Source organism: Chelon labrosus (assembly GCF_963514085.1).
Source record: "Chelon labrosus genome assembly, chromosome: 3".
NCBI lineage: Eukaryota > Metazoa > Chordata > Actinopteri > Mugiliformes > Mugilidae > Chelon > Chelon labrosus.
Window position 1 is genome coordinate 10,869,579 of NC_140339.1, and position 15,398 is coordinate 10,884,976.

A 15,398-nucleotide genomic window follows, 5' to 3' on the forward strand; every position below is an offset into this window, starting at 1 on the left:
ATTCCTTCTCTGCATTTGACCTGTCTAATCAGTGTGTACCAGTGACGGGCTGTATGTTTTCCACCTAGGTCTTCAGTGACCTCCAACCTTATTCAAAACACCTCTTAATACGATCGTTATGACAACATCATACGGATACGCAATAAAACTATCTCATATAGCAAGGTGAATGCCAATACTAAAGCAGGAAACTCATTTAGAACGATTCAAATAGTCTCCTCTCACTGTGATGCAGCTGTGCACCAGCGCCACATACGTCAAATCCAGCAGAAGCATCAATGTCGACCCAATAAAATGGCAGAAACACACACAAAAGATGTAATTCACTTCACTCACCAGAACTTTAGAAACAATTTAGAGTTCTCCTCGTAGCCTGTCAGCCAAGGGTAGCGCTCATAGTCGGCTAGCTAGCTTCAGGGTTGGGCGGCCTTTCCTCACAATATCCGGCAGCTTTTCCTGGAAAGTTTCTAAGAAGATCTCCAACCAAATTCATAGCGTCTCCTCCTCCTGCCATCGTGATGAAAAATGTTAACGGGGACAATTTGGTTGTGCAACAGATGAACATGAACCGCTAGGTAAACGGAGCAGCTCTTTGATTGGTTAAAAGAACAGCGTTATTACAATGTATTTCAAGCTTCAACCACCTGCAGTTTTAATTGTGAAGGCCCAGGCAGATTTCTTTGACTCTGGCAACACATGATGGCTGAAATATGATTGGATAAAAGCTCTAATGCAAAGTTACACTGTCAGAAGCACAGCAGCTGAAAGACAGACAAGCCATGAAATGAAAGAAGAGGTATTGGGAATAATTTAATAAGATTAATGGGAAAATATTAAAATGCAAGTCAGTAATTTTGATTAGGCCAGCAGAGAAGGCTTTGCTGGCCCTGACGGCCCACCACTGGTGTGTACACTCAGAGCAGTGGGCTGCCACTTGTGACGTGCCCATAGAAAATTGGGTACAAGTGAGAGCATTTCAAGTTTGGTTTTATTGAACTGGGGTTATGGCCGCCTACAGTAGATTGTTGTCGGCTGGCCCCCCAGATTGGAGATACAGACCAGCGTGGATGCCAAGTAAAGGGCTTCTGTGCACAGGGTCAAAGCCTATATTAGCTAATCTAAACAAGGCCCAACGAAAAGAATCAATATCACTTTAAGTGTAGACTTTATTTAGATCATTACTACCACTTTACTTTGCTGTCACACAGCCTTATCCAGCAGGAAACTGCAGCTGTACACTGAACAGTCTCTTCAAAGCCACCAGGCTCCATGGACAAAAACAGTAATTTTATCTCGCTGCTGTATATAATTGTAACTACAAGGATAGGGTTGCTTGCATGACTAAAATCCTTGATGATGATAGAGGTGCCACATTGAAACATCCAGTATCTGAGGTTGGTTTCAGACCGGATTGAGTTTTAAATCTGAGTTTTTTCGCTATTTCCTATAGGTGAGACAGCAGGGATGATAAATACACAGCTTGTAATTCACCTCAAAGCTCATTACTGGAGATGAAGGAAGTGATGTCCATCTCAGTCACTTGTGCGGGTTGGAAAGCTCATTTGTAGGTGCCTTTAAAATTATAAATAAAACATAAAAACAGCTGAGCATCGTAGATTTTAACACATGTTGGGGGACTAATTCCAGCTGAGGAGTGTAACACATCTGAGCGGACAGAAAACGGCGTCCGTGTGCATTGTATCAAAGCAACATGTCATCCAGGGCACTGACGTGGCTCTTCGTTGTGTTTTTAATAGCTTTTTGGACAGCAGTGGAGCTTTAAAGCGCAGAAGGGAAAAATATGAGTTCGTTCACAAGACCCAGAACAACATTAGTATTCATTTCAAGATGTGTATCTGCCCACCTGGCGGGGGAAGTCTAATATTCAGTTTCATCTTCATGATAACTGAACAAACTCCATTCCCTGATGAGGACTTCATTATAAGGATGAAATCTCCCTGGAAAAATGTCAGGTGAATCCCTGATTGTAGTTTTTTTCTTCATCTAGTTCCAAGGTGGACTAGTATCTAAGAAAATAATACAACATCTTTTATCTATTAAACACTGCATGAACTTTGCCGCCCTAACACAGGTCTGTGGGTGGGCAGGTCCACGGAGAGTAATTTCTATTTTGGGCCATAAAGCTAACCAGCTGCATACCAGCAGTGACTTTTTCATCATTCATTTGCCGTCACGCACAGAATTCACTTATCTTCATTCCTGTTTTCTTGAATGCAAGTGGGCGTGGAGCCATTCTGTTCAGCTGCCCACATCCAAACTCTTTACATACCGCATACAATATTCCTGTTTGGCTCTAAGCGTGGCATTCTGTGTAATTACATTTTTCCGTGTCGGGTTTCACAACTGCAGACATCAGCGGGCTCATCCCCAAACACACGCCTGACGAACAATAGGTTGGCTCACATGCTTTTCATTGCTACTTAATTGTTTTGTGTTCCCCACGCGTAAAATCCCACTGTTGAATAAATATATTAATTAAAGCTTTTAGTTGGCAGCAGTAATTAAATCGCAACGTATAAAGGTATTAAGTCACCACATTCAACTAATGGTGACCAAGGTGTGACTCATTTGTCACTCTCTGGCTTTGTGGAGTCATAATATCCATTTTTGATGGTTTACATTTGTCTGATCATTGGTCCAAATAACAGTTTATTCCATATAGCTTCATTATTTACTTAAGGAGGAGCTATATTTTGAACCAAAGCGTGACCGTTAGAAAATGTACAATGTTTCCCATACAATGTTAACACTATGGCGGCCCACCAGGGTCTAATTTCCTCCGCCGTCGAAAATATTTTTGCACGAGATTTACAGTTTTTTAAAGAGCGTTGCTCAAAAACAGAGGAAACGAGTCTAGACGTAACGTGAACTAGCTTAACTTTATAAGCGCTAGCTCGGAAAGTTAGATTGAAATTCAACAGTTTTCTTAAAATACGTTTTATTCGCTGATATTTTATTTAATCTTACATACATTTGTCCATAGAATGCAACGTTTAACCAGCTTATGTTTAGTTTTCATGCACATCAATGTCACAGGTTGCTGCTATTTGTCGCTAAATCTGCATTATTACGATAATTTAAAGGGGAACTACTGTTTTTTACAACCTGGACCTTATTTCTGGCATAAAATACGATCGTTTACTCACCCATATAACTTTCATGTTTTTTGTTCGGACGATATTTAGATATATGTCCATATAGTGGGAGTAACTGGGGCACCGAAAAGCAGCCTCAAAATAACACATTATCTCCCGCGAAAAGACAACAGGTAACTCCGGACTCAACGGGGAATAGCACTCGCGTATCATAACAAAATATTGGTGAAATAAACGAGTTTCGCGGCAGATAATGCGTTATTTAGAGGCTGCGTTGCGATGCCCCAGTTACTCCCACTATATGGATATACGCTGATCTAAATATCGTCCGAACGACTTCAAATGACACTAAAGTTATATGGGTGAGTAAACGATCGTATTTTATGCCAGAAATAAGGTCCAGGTTGTAAAAAACGGTGATTCCCCTTTAAAGATGGACTGAAATTTTATAGGAAACACTGATGTATATACAGCAATTGACTAAATGTTTATCGTCCATACGCCATGGCAGTACTTTGGACCATTTGGAGATTCTTACCTTGAGTTTATATCAAAATTTGACCATGAAAAGAATCAATTTAAGAAAATCAGCAAATGTTCAGCTCAAGTTTTATTTACATGTATTAATGTTAAAAAATCTTATCAAGGCTCCTACTCAGGCTTCTCCGTTATAATTTCTCAGCTACACAATACAAATAAGATGACGAGCCATATTATAAAATATAAAACTTTCGTAAGTGATGTTCTCTCCATCTGCCTCGGTCGAAGCCAAAGTCACAACCAACTTTAAATGGCATCTTAACTTCCTTTCTCACTTTGACCTATTGGGAATTTGTTTATACTGACTGAGTTATGCTAATAGTTATGACCCGCATCGTGAGCCGAATTATAATGCAGAGATCAGGCCACAGAGTTGGGGAGGCATTAGAGAAGCGGTGAGCTTCAGCAGAAAATCTTTGGCGACTTCTGTAGGCGTTGAAACTCATGTGTTTTATCCACACTGATTAAGACAATCAAGGTCATGCATGCAGGGCCAGAAGGGGTGCATAACATTTAACGAAAGATTACAAATGAAATGACAAAGTAGTTCTGATATGACAGCGAAGTTTTCTATTAAAAGAACCTAATTTGACCTTCAGTTTAAACTTTGAGAACATAGATAGCAACACAAGGCTGTCATACTGTCATCGTCACTTGCTGTATGTGATTAAATCCTATTAATAACGGTGTGTGGTTCGTTATCACTAATGACTAATCTGATCCTAATTTTTGCTTTCTGTAGCACAAGTTGACGACGTATCTCTGCTATCATCAACTCTAACTTCAGTACGTGCTCCGGCAATTAACACGCCGCAGACATGTGATATATAATCTTTAAAGTCTTCAGCTGAACTCTTGTCAAACTAAATGCACTGGAGACATTAAAGCTCTCATGAAAAAGATTCACATTTCTGATTGTAAATGTCAAGACTACATGTAAATATGTTAGTGTCGTTACACAAATACTTCCATTCGTGAAACCAAATAATCCCACAGAATTTAATTTGCCGTCAAGGTTGTACTTTTGCTCGTGGATACACAGAAAATAGTTTTATGTTCTCTTGTCGCTGAAACAAATCTCTCAGAGTTATACCTTTAATGACGCATAAAAAAATAAATAAAAAAAAACGATCTAATTTTGTGTTGGACATATTGAGAGATCAACAACAGACTAAACTGTTCTATTTTTTATTAAATCTTTTATTTTATGGTTCAAGGCTTTCAAATAATTTATTGCTCTTTGATCTTGCCTTTGTCTTTTATTCGTTCTCACTTTTCACCAAACGCCCTTCTCTGAATCTCTGTGCATCTATTTTTTATTTCATTGTCCATAAATCCCTGCATTGTCGGCGAAGCAAATCTTAAATCCCTCGTCAGTCACCTCGGCTTCGGTAAAACATGTTTATTTCCCACAAGAGTTGTTGTTATTAATCTTCACGCCCGTGATTCTTCAGGTGTCATGAAAAAGGTCTTTCACTCAGCTCATCCTCCTCGCACACAGCTGGGAGGTGATGTTCTGACAGCACCTGAGACTGCAAAACTCTCAGGTTGTGATAATTAAACATTGGTCAGCGGTAGATATTCTGATCATAACATTATCCGGGGCCAGAGAAGGAGCAGGAGCTGTTGTGAAGACATAACTGTAAAGGAACGTTTTGATGGTTTTGTTAGGACTTCTAAGCTTTAAGCCTCAAGGCTATTGGACTACGTATGATCTGATGAATAGTGTCCAGAGAAAGCATGTTTTCAAAGAGACATTCAAGCTAGTGAATAGCAGTTTAACAATGATTCCTCAATCGATTTAGATAACTGGTGTCCTAATGCCAGTGGAGTAGCATGTACGTTCAACACAATGTGAGAGGTGTTTCTGTCAGATATTATCAACTCTGGCTTTATAAGGCTTGTGTGTGTGTGACAGTAAATTTGCGTTTGTGCTACCAGTATGTTAAAATCTAACAGTTATTTGGAGCAGTGGTGGAAGGATATGTTTTTAGGGAACATTGAGAGCTACTTGAGCTTTACTGTCTTGCCCAAGGCCACTTTTGGATGCACCAACAGAGTAGCTCGTCCTATTCAGAGGATGCAGCCGCCCACTGTAAATGCAACAATTATGAATTTACATAATGGACATTTATTTTAACCGTGACAGTTTACCCTTCCTTTATAACCTCCTAATAATATCAGTTTCCTTAAAAGAGGCGTATGAAATCTGAGAATTAAACGTCCTCTAAATAGCGTCACGTTGAAAGCGTGAAGGATTTTTTTTTTGTTTTGGTTGCAGCTAAAATTCTACCAGGCAAACGGCTCTAAATAATTTGCCAGTCTTGTTTAAAGCCACTCTCGTTTCGTATGCTCATATTGCTGCTCTGTGTGCACTGCAGTTATCCTTGTTGCCTTGTTTTGTCATTTAGCGGAGATAGTCGTAGGAGACTCGTATTCCGGCTTCAAACGAGGGAACGCAAGTCAGCCTCCTACCGCTTTATGGCTGTGTGGAGACTAGACCTCAGCAAATCACCCGGCTGTGTACATCTGTCCGCTTACATCCTTGTTTCGCATTACAGGAATTCAAAGTACTTTATATTAACTTTGAGTCTAAACCACAATAGATTTCATTATGTTGCATGTCATGTTTCCTTCCTGTAGCCAAAACCTTTTTCTTTTTCTTCCATCTGTGTATTTGAACATGCCGAGGACTTCAAAGCTGCTGCCACCCCCGGGGTGCCACCGCACATTTATTTTGTTTGTGTGTCGATGTGTGCGTGTCAGAAATGCGGGGTACAGATGTGTCTGTGCGGATGCGCTGGGTCATGAATGACAGTAGGGAGTTTTGCTCTATGGCGTAATAGTATGTTAATGATAATCCACTTACAGACGAGTTTCCTGCAGCTTTAATCATCTCAGTCTGTATTTCATGACGGCAGATTGCACCAATTAGAGGAATAAATGACACAGAAGTAAGATGAACCACATTCTGTGTAAATATGACGTTTGATCTGATTGAGAAATATCAGTTATGAATATAATTTACAGTAAGCGCACTCTGTATGAGGGCAAATGTCTATAGATGTTCTTGTAAAGCCGCAACCTCATTGACCACATTAATATTTGGGGGCTCATTTTAATTATGGGACTTCTATCATGTTATGCTGTTTATTAAGATGTGCAATATTACTTTATGACTGTGCTGAAATGAGTTTATTATATAACTCATTATTATTTCATCATCAGCCACAGCAGTTTATTTATGTGTGGAATATTTCACTTGCTTGTTTACGACCTCCTTGTCTGAGAGCAATTTCGGTTCCTACCTGCCGTTGTTTACGGTGGCACAGATGGAGGTGTTTGTTGATGCTTAGAAGATGGAATAAAGCCATGGGTATGCTGTCCTGCTGTGTTGGTGATGACTAAGGAAGACAGTTTAAATCTGTAACCCTCTTGTCACCCGCAGCCCTGAGAGTCTGTAGAACCTGATTGCCATAATATTGTGCAGTTAAGTCACAAGATCAAAGAAATGATAAAAACACGATGAATAGTCCTGCTTGGTTGTTGACCTTCATGCAACCGATGTCAATTTTGTATGTGCTGTGGATGTTGAATGTCAAACTGCTGCTAGTCTTTTCAAGGCAGTTCATATGAAATCTGATTGTGTCTTTGTTTGCTATTCACATTCATAGCTATATTTCTAGCATTGCTGCATCTATTTACTCAATATAAGAATAACTGTAAAATTATAACATATTTAAATTTCTTGGATTTGGACATAAACCATTCAGCCACAACAGGAGAAGTAAAAAACATTGACCATCTTGTGACGATACAATGTTCTGCTGGTAAACTTTTGGACCTGGCATCCGTATGTTACTTAGACATGTAGCACCCACCTAGACCAGACCAGGCACTTTAACCACATTGCAATGACACTCCTTGATGGCAGCAGCCATCCCCAGCAGGATGCAGCCTGACACAGACACACACACAAAAACGGTTTAGGAGCAACTAAAAAAAAAAAAACATAAGGAACAGCACAAGGTGTTGACCTGGCCTCCAAATACACTAGATCCCAAACTGATCAAGTATCTGTGGGATGATCCACAGAGGCCCCTCCCCTCAACTCATAGGACCCAAAGGCACCCACAGGACACCCTCAGAAGGCTCATTCTCTGATGGGTCACAACTGATTTGGATGCACAAGGGAGACCTGCACAATATTAGGCAGGTGGTCATAATGTTACGCCTGATTGGTGTAAGCTAAAATGGACAATTATCTTAGGAGCTGCTTTATGGACAGATGTAGGACAGATGTGGGATAGTTCTTTATCAATTAAGGAGTTATTTCCAAGTGTAGCGTTTGCATTCAGAAACCGTTGCTGTCAATCCACATCATTCAGTTTCTGGTCATGTGCATGGGTTCCAGGCTTCAGGCACTCACTGCTCACAAGGGATTCTGGACATGGTATTAGAAAGTAAAACACTGTATTTGTGATTAATATGTCTAATCACGTTTGAGCCTGAAAAAAATAGGCGTGGTGTACAGAAACGTTTGTAGTCCCTAAAGCCTTCCACACATTTGGATTTGAATGTCCTTAATTTAAAGATGAGAGTCTGCTATTTAAGTCAGTTGTAATCATAAGTTAAGTATGTTTCGGTAAATAGCTCAAAAAACTGCGCCCAAACATATATACGGACCTAAATGTAAAGGCTGCATCTAAAAGGTTGGGATGACATTATGATGGGGTCCATGGGTAGATTTTATAAAAGAAGGTTAAGTCTTTATCTCATGGTGCTTCCTTTGAAACTCTTCACTCGTTTCTGTAGACATGCCAATGCTTGCAAGCTAACACACAGCTAAAAGTTTGCCACACAGGACTTAATATTAGTTTTTTGTCTGAGGCAAGGGACAAACAAAAGTGAAATCCCCAAAAATGAAATACAACCTTAAAAATAAAGTTTCAGTTCCTTCAGTTTTTCTATTAGAGTCCTTTGACCAATCACTGCAGAACTTCCAGAAGAAGAAAGTTTTTTCCTTTTTGGACTTCTGCACCAAATTGCTTAAAACTTCAAATACTTGCAATATGTTTTTGTCTAGCAGAGCAGAACCTCACTCTGACCTCATGCTGCGGCTCTGTATTTGAGTGTGTTGTGACGTTTATATTTCCAAAAGCCTTCTTTATTTTTTATATTGCTTCTTATCCGGTGATGTTTTCGGGAGAAAACGCCATTAGCCCGACAATCATGCATGCTCTTTTCTGCAATGTTAGTCAGTCACACTCACTTTCCCAGACCAGTGCTGCCTCTGTGGTCAGACAAAAATACTCGCAGGAGACAAAACCGAATTCCATTAAATACTTGATGCCGTCATGAATAAAGTCAGTACCTCAGAAGCTTTGAAATGTCCCTGTGGACTCATAAAGCCAGTGACCCAGATGGCTACCAGGTTGTGGGTAGTGCGCACTCATTTTGTGTGAATGTCAGCAGCGCTGTTCTCTTCCCGGCTTGTTCGTACAGAGACTCACACTTTAGGTGAGCTGTTTGTAGTGTGAAAATCTGTGCCCGTGTGCGGCTACACAGATATTGTATGACCCAAGTTCAAGTCCAGAGGGAGATAGAGGGAGAGGGGACTAAAACAAAGCATGCAGAGAGCAGCCTGAGTAGTGCGCAAGAACAACCTATGCATGTGGAATGAGTTCCAGGCAGGAGGCAGAGAGGAGAGGAGGAGCGAGCACTAGCGTAAAGCGCAGCGAGCTTCTCCGCACTGGCATGTTTTCTCCAGGTTTTCTGTGCACATGCATGTGCACATACACCGCGTATGTGTGTGTGTGCAATCTGGTAGATGGTGGGGCATGATTGGCGTGCGCACGAAAGGGGGGGATGGAGCCGCGAGACACTGATTGGCTGTGCATCCTTGCGGGGTGTGGCTAGCATATGAATGACTGCCCCTGTCTTTCGCGCGACCAGGTTTTGGGGACAGATACAGAGGAGGGATGGGGTGTTTGAGATTGTGCATGCGGCGGGGAGAGCATCTCAGCTTGTGAGAGAGAGGAGGAAAGAAAGGGGGAGGAGGGGGTGCAGAGAGAGAAAGAGAACACGAGCTTGTGAAGAGAAAGAGGGAGGGAGCTTCAGGCAGCGAGGCTGGACTACCGCTCAAACACTGCAGTCTTTCTTTGCTTCTCTGAGGAAACTGTCTTTCTCTTCTTTCTGCCTGTCTCTCCTCCTCTCTCGCTTCTTCTTTTCTCGCTGCTTGGCCATGACCCCAGTGGACACCTTAATCTCCTTGCCCACCTAGAGAAGAGGAGAGAAGCGCTGTAGCGGAGGAGGGAAAAACAAGAGGAGGGGACACCGCACACTTTGCCTCACTGATGAGAGTCGGGAAATTAATTAACCGCCGTCAGCACAGAGGGGGGAGAGCAGAGAGGGGCTCAGGAACAGAATAAGAGTGAGTTTGAGAAGGTGGATTGCTAGATGTGTGAAAATTAGGTTGTGGAGGGACGCAGAGTAACCCCTAGACACTTTTCGGAGACAAGTTAGGGCAGAAGCTAAAGAAGCAGGGAGGAAATTGTGGTAGGCAGCAAATCCACAGGGATACTATTTCAAGAAGGCAAAGGATGGTCTGCTCACAAACATCACTCATCCTCTCACGCTTATTTTCAACCTTCCGCTCATGTTCATAACTCCATCCTTCTCATCTCATCTTGCATTTTTTCAGTTTTCCTTTAGTTTTTTTAAAATTAATTTATTTATTTTTTTGCATGTCAGCAAAAGCACATCGACACTGAACACTCAGACGCCACTCAGACCACAGTGAGCTTTTCATTCTCAGTGGTTGTGTGATCCATTACTCAGTCAGAGAAGTTGATTAGTCAAAGCAGCGGTGCCGTTGCTTTCCGGCCAGGAGCATCTGCTCAGGAATTTCTCATGAGACCAGGTAGGATATTTCTGGATCATTTTGCCAACGACAAGCAGCTGGAGAGGTTGAGCTCTCCGGTCGTTTACCTGATTGAACTGTTATGAGATGAAACTGCAAACCAGCTTATCTCTCGGAGAATTACACCTGTGTTTGAGGGATTACAGGAAAGGGAAACAGAGGTGCGCAGATGTGCATGTGTATGTTGGGATTATGTCCTAAATACACAAAATTACACAGGTGTTGTGGCAGGATTATGCAAACTCTACTACTGAGTATAGTGGCACTGTGAGATTAAAGGGACAAAGTAAGTCCAGATCTTGGGTATAATTAAATCAACAGTTCCAGGGTTCGTTAAGGGTCATTATTATTTTGAGACAGGTTAGGAACATTACTGAAATCCATCTCTCAGTCTCTCAGTGGAATAACTCCTGGTCCCTCGTTGAGGACTTTGCTCATACCTGAAGTACTAGTGACTATTAAAGACTCTTAAAGACTCACTCAGCCTCCATAATGAGACGCTCGAGCACAGATGAGACTCCGTACCGACGCAGTCCATCTCTGGACTCCAAACCCGACACGCCGCCGTTCACTTCTGGGTTTCACCGCTTCAGCGGGGAGTTTGAGTATAAGCGGCCACCTTTCGCGTTCGGCTTCCACACGACAAAGGGGCCGCAGACATCCAAGGGGCGCTACGCCCAGGGGAAGAAGTATGTGGTGTTTTACCTGGACCTCTCCTTCATATTCCTCCTAGAACTACGGCGCTGCAGGATGGCCGAGGGTTGCATGATGGCCCTGCGATATGGAATGGTCTTCTTCAACCTCCTTTTCTGGGTGAGTTCTTTATCATTGTTTTCTTCTATCACTAAGTGTGTGTGTGTGAGTTTTGCTTTGTTTTGCAGAATGGCGTCTTTTTCGATTACTTGACTTTGACATGTTGCATAGATTTTTCTTATCTGGCTTAGATGGAGCCCAGTTATGTGTCTGTGCTGTTAGAGGAGTGAAGAGAGGAGGGGGTAGAGTGAGAAAGAGACAGATCATGCATTTAGATCATGTGTACAGAAGCCCACTGTGTGGGTGAGCGAAGCTTTTTCTGTTCCTTATACAGTACTTTAAGTGTGGGCGTACGCCGCATTGTTTTCTGTGTTGAGCTGTGGCATATTTGGAGTCTGCATCGTGTGTACACTAGTTAATCACAGTGTTATCATTCTGTTGTAATTCTTACGCACCTACGTCTGCTTCACTCGCTCTCCTCCCTGCACAACACCACTTCTCAGTCCATCAAAGCCTAACGCTGTCAATCTGCTCTATCTGGCTGATCATATTTGTTCACTGTGGGGATGTTTGAGCTCCAGTGTGCCTGCCTCTGTCAGCCCCACTTCAGATAGCCCCAAACAGATCACTTTCACTTGCGCTGCGAAGCCTGTCATGTTCCCCAGCTGTGCTTCACATTTAAAGATCTCGAATGTGTGTGTGTGTTTTTTTTTTCCCGCGACACACTTCCTTTGTGCAATCCTTTGCAACTTGTGACAGAGTTTTGAAAGGAATATGGCCTATCTGGCTACCTTCCGGGGATTACTTTGATTTGTCAAGTGTCTGTTCTTATTGGTAACAGAATGAGATGAGGACTTGAATGCTGAAATGCAATCTAGCTGGCAAGATGCAATCTCCCTTGAGGAATGAGTGACCTCCTCACCTACACATCATCTGTCAGCTATAAACTGCTGTCAAAGAGGGGTTGCAGTGTTTGTTATTAGCGCACTGTGTGTGTGTGTGTGTGTGAGTGTGTGTGTGTTGCCACCAGAGATATAATACACACTTGACCAGAGCGACCTATAGCCTTCCCCTCCTGACAAGCCAATCACGTTATGATCATCCGGGTAAGAACAGAAGAGCTCTCCCTATATAAACCTGACTGTGAAAATAATACATCTGAGACAAAGCAGCAGCAGTTTAGAAGCGATTACCTGTCGACCGCTTCATCCAATCCGCACCCAAGATTTGCAGGTCTCATTCAAAATCTTGACTTTTAAAGCGGGCACTTCGTAGGTTTTGAACGTGACCCCAATATTCAGAACAGAATAGTGATGGGATGGGTCGGCAGCTCTCGAGGTCTGACAGTCCACAGAGATTTTATGAACACTGACCCAATGAAAATGTGTTTGACTTGAGCTTTACTTTCACACAGAGAATGATAGTTTACCCCTGTTGTGAAAAAATAAGAACTTGCTCTCATCAACAGCTCTCACTGAATATAATTATATTGGTGAGAGTTCCCACCTTCACTTCAGCTGTTAATAAACTGTTGCATAGTTTCACAGGAAGTAATCCTGTCCAATTCTTTAAAAATGTAATTTTCTTGGTAGAAAAACAGATTTGATTGCGGGACTCGTTTTTATGGCCAGCGTTGATGTATTTATATTCCACCCTCAGCTTTTAAGACAACCAGTCAGCCGAGGAGTTGTGGCTTCAGCACGGTGCATGACAAATCGATCCGCTGAGGAAATCTCATCCTAATGTGGTGTTATTGCTGATTTGACAAAAATCTGAAAGTAGAGTGGTGGACGCTGATATGGAGCAATCACAGTTAAAAAAATAAAAGGAACAACGTTTTGTCAACCCAGCCATCCACCCCAACCTCCTCCCTGTTAGGATTTTGTGGCTCTATTACGAAACCACTTTTTTGTCACTTACTCCTTTGCTCCCATCATATTGACTGTGGGTTTTCTCACAATAAAATGTTACTACGAAGCATGGAAAGCCACTTGTAATGATCTGGGAGGTTGTTTTGTCTTTAGAATATAAACCAGCAACTGTCAACAAAACTAAGCAATCTACGCCCTCTATCGATCCGTGACTGATACTGCTGCATCCAGCATATCAAGTGAGACTACCCTTTAACCAGACTTCAGGAGAGAAAATAATATTTTTTTCCAGTTCTAACACCCATTACAGGATCATAAGGAATGAGAACCGATGAAGAGCAGCCCTGTGCTCATTGTATAACGGACAGCAACTGCTTTTCTTTGTGACCTATTGATTTGACTATAAAGTTTCCATTAATTTAGCTCATTTCCCCCTTGCGTCATGTCTGTGAGCAGGAGTACAAGAAGATGTAGAGAAGATAAAAGAGGGACCCAATAACAGTTCAGCAGATATGGCATTTATGTTCCGTATTTGACTTTTTAACTGATAGATTGCAGAGAAATTAGCTGAGTTGTAAGATGATAAACTGTTTTCCGAAAGGTCAAAACTATCTCTCACTTGTGAGGATTTTTCCTGCTTTACGGCGTTTTGAATTTCAGACTTCATATCTTGCACATGAAATGTTATGTTAAGCTTCGCGAACATTAAAGAATTAGTTTAAAATATTCACTAGGCAATGTTTCTTCCTCACTCACAGACTTAAGTCCTTCTAAGCAGAATTGCGCCTATTAATGCTACTGGTGGCCAAAAGCTTTATCGTAACAATAATGATGGAATATATATCATGATTGTTGTTACGTGATTAAAATGTACTGAACCTCCCTGTAACTGTTGCTGAGAGGAGTTTTAAGAGCAGAAAAATGCCAGAAACCACTGTGAATAGCCCTAAAGGACTGTGATGTATACTGTAGTCTGATGTTAGTTGTTTTTTGGGCTCAATACCAAATGACAAATACCAATACCAAAAAATGTCATCAGGGAGCGAAGTGTCTTCCCATAAGCAGAAAAATGTGAAGCATTGGGTAGTTATAGTATGTGCAGTGACAGCTACCAAGATGGCAAAATAAAAGAACCACTGAGATACACTCAGCACAGGAAAGTCCAGGAATAAAGACAGCAATGTACTGGCCTGACAGTTTTACTGACACGGAGACAAAAATAAAAACAGCATAGCAACGAGTGGCTTTACACTAGTTACCACCTAAACCACTGCGGAAAACCTCTGGTAATATATGTAATCTACCAACCACGACACGAGGGCAGTATCAGTGACAGAAATAATCACAGCACACACCGACAATCAGACCTGAACGAGCACACGGGGAGAAAACCTTGAAGCTCAACAGTGTCAGTTCAAGTTAACGCCATCAATGGTACATTTAAACGACTTTATGAGACAGGTAGAGAAAGATACCTGATGTGTGAGGACGGTGCGTCACATCTATAGAACAAGTTAAAGATACACTATGCTCAGATAATACACAAAGACAAGACAAGACATGACATGACATGACATGACACGACATGATACGACAAGATAGGATATTACAAGATGAGATGAGATGGGATATGGCAAGACAAGCTAAAACAAGACAAGATAAGATAGGGCAAGACAAGTTAAGACAAGACAGGACAAAAATAAACAAGACAAGAGAAGATATTACGAGAAGAGATGAGATGAGATGAGATGAGATGAGATGAGATGAGATGAGATGAGATATGGCAAGACAAGCTATGACAAGACAAGATAAGACAAGACAGGACAAGACAAGACATGGCAAGATAAGTTAAGACAATTTAAGACAAAACAAAATAAGACAAGACAAGACAAGACATGGCAAGATAAGTTAAGACAAGTTAAGACCAAACAAGTTAAGACAAGACAAGACACAGTTGTGAATTGCTTAATATGGTTAATCCCATTGTTATTATTTTCATGTATCCTCTATCTATTCTGCACGCTGTACGTTCTTCATTCTCTTCAACACTTGTACAATATAGAACAACTGATGTTGTGACTCTGTTTTGTTTTCGTTTTTTTTTTCTATTTTGTCGTGTATCCATTTTATTTAAATGCTTTGTAATGTGTTTTGTGATGGCCCTGCTAAAAGCTACACGTCGAATGGGATTGGCCT

At 41.5% G+C, this 15,398-nt stretch overlaps 1 protein-coding gene across 2 annotated transcripts in view; it reads left to right on the forward strand.

The window, feature by feature from the left end:
* Positions 1–15,398, forward strand: part of tspan4a (tetraspanin 4a) — a gene marked incomplete at its 5' end in the record, with an annotated part of 132,030 nt that overhangs the window by 20,898 nt on the left and 95,734 nt on the right. The window contains one exon of one of the 2 annotated variants that reach the window (XM_084541422.1): positions 11,312–11,391. In XM_084541422.1, coding sequence (XP_084397548.1) covers positions 11,329–11,391 — 63 coding nt within the window. Of the gene's footprint in view, positions 1–11,070; positions 11,392–15,398 lie in introns of those variants that run through there. The other variant, XM_084541421.1, reaches the window with a different exon arrangement.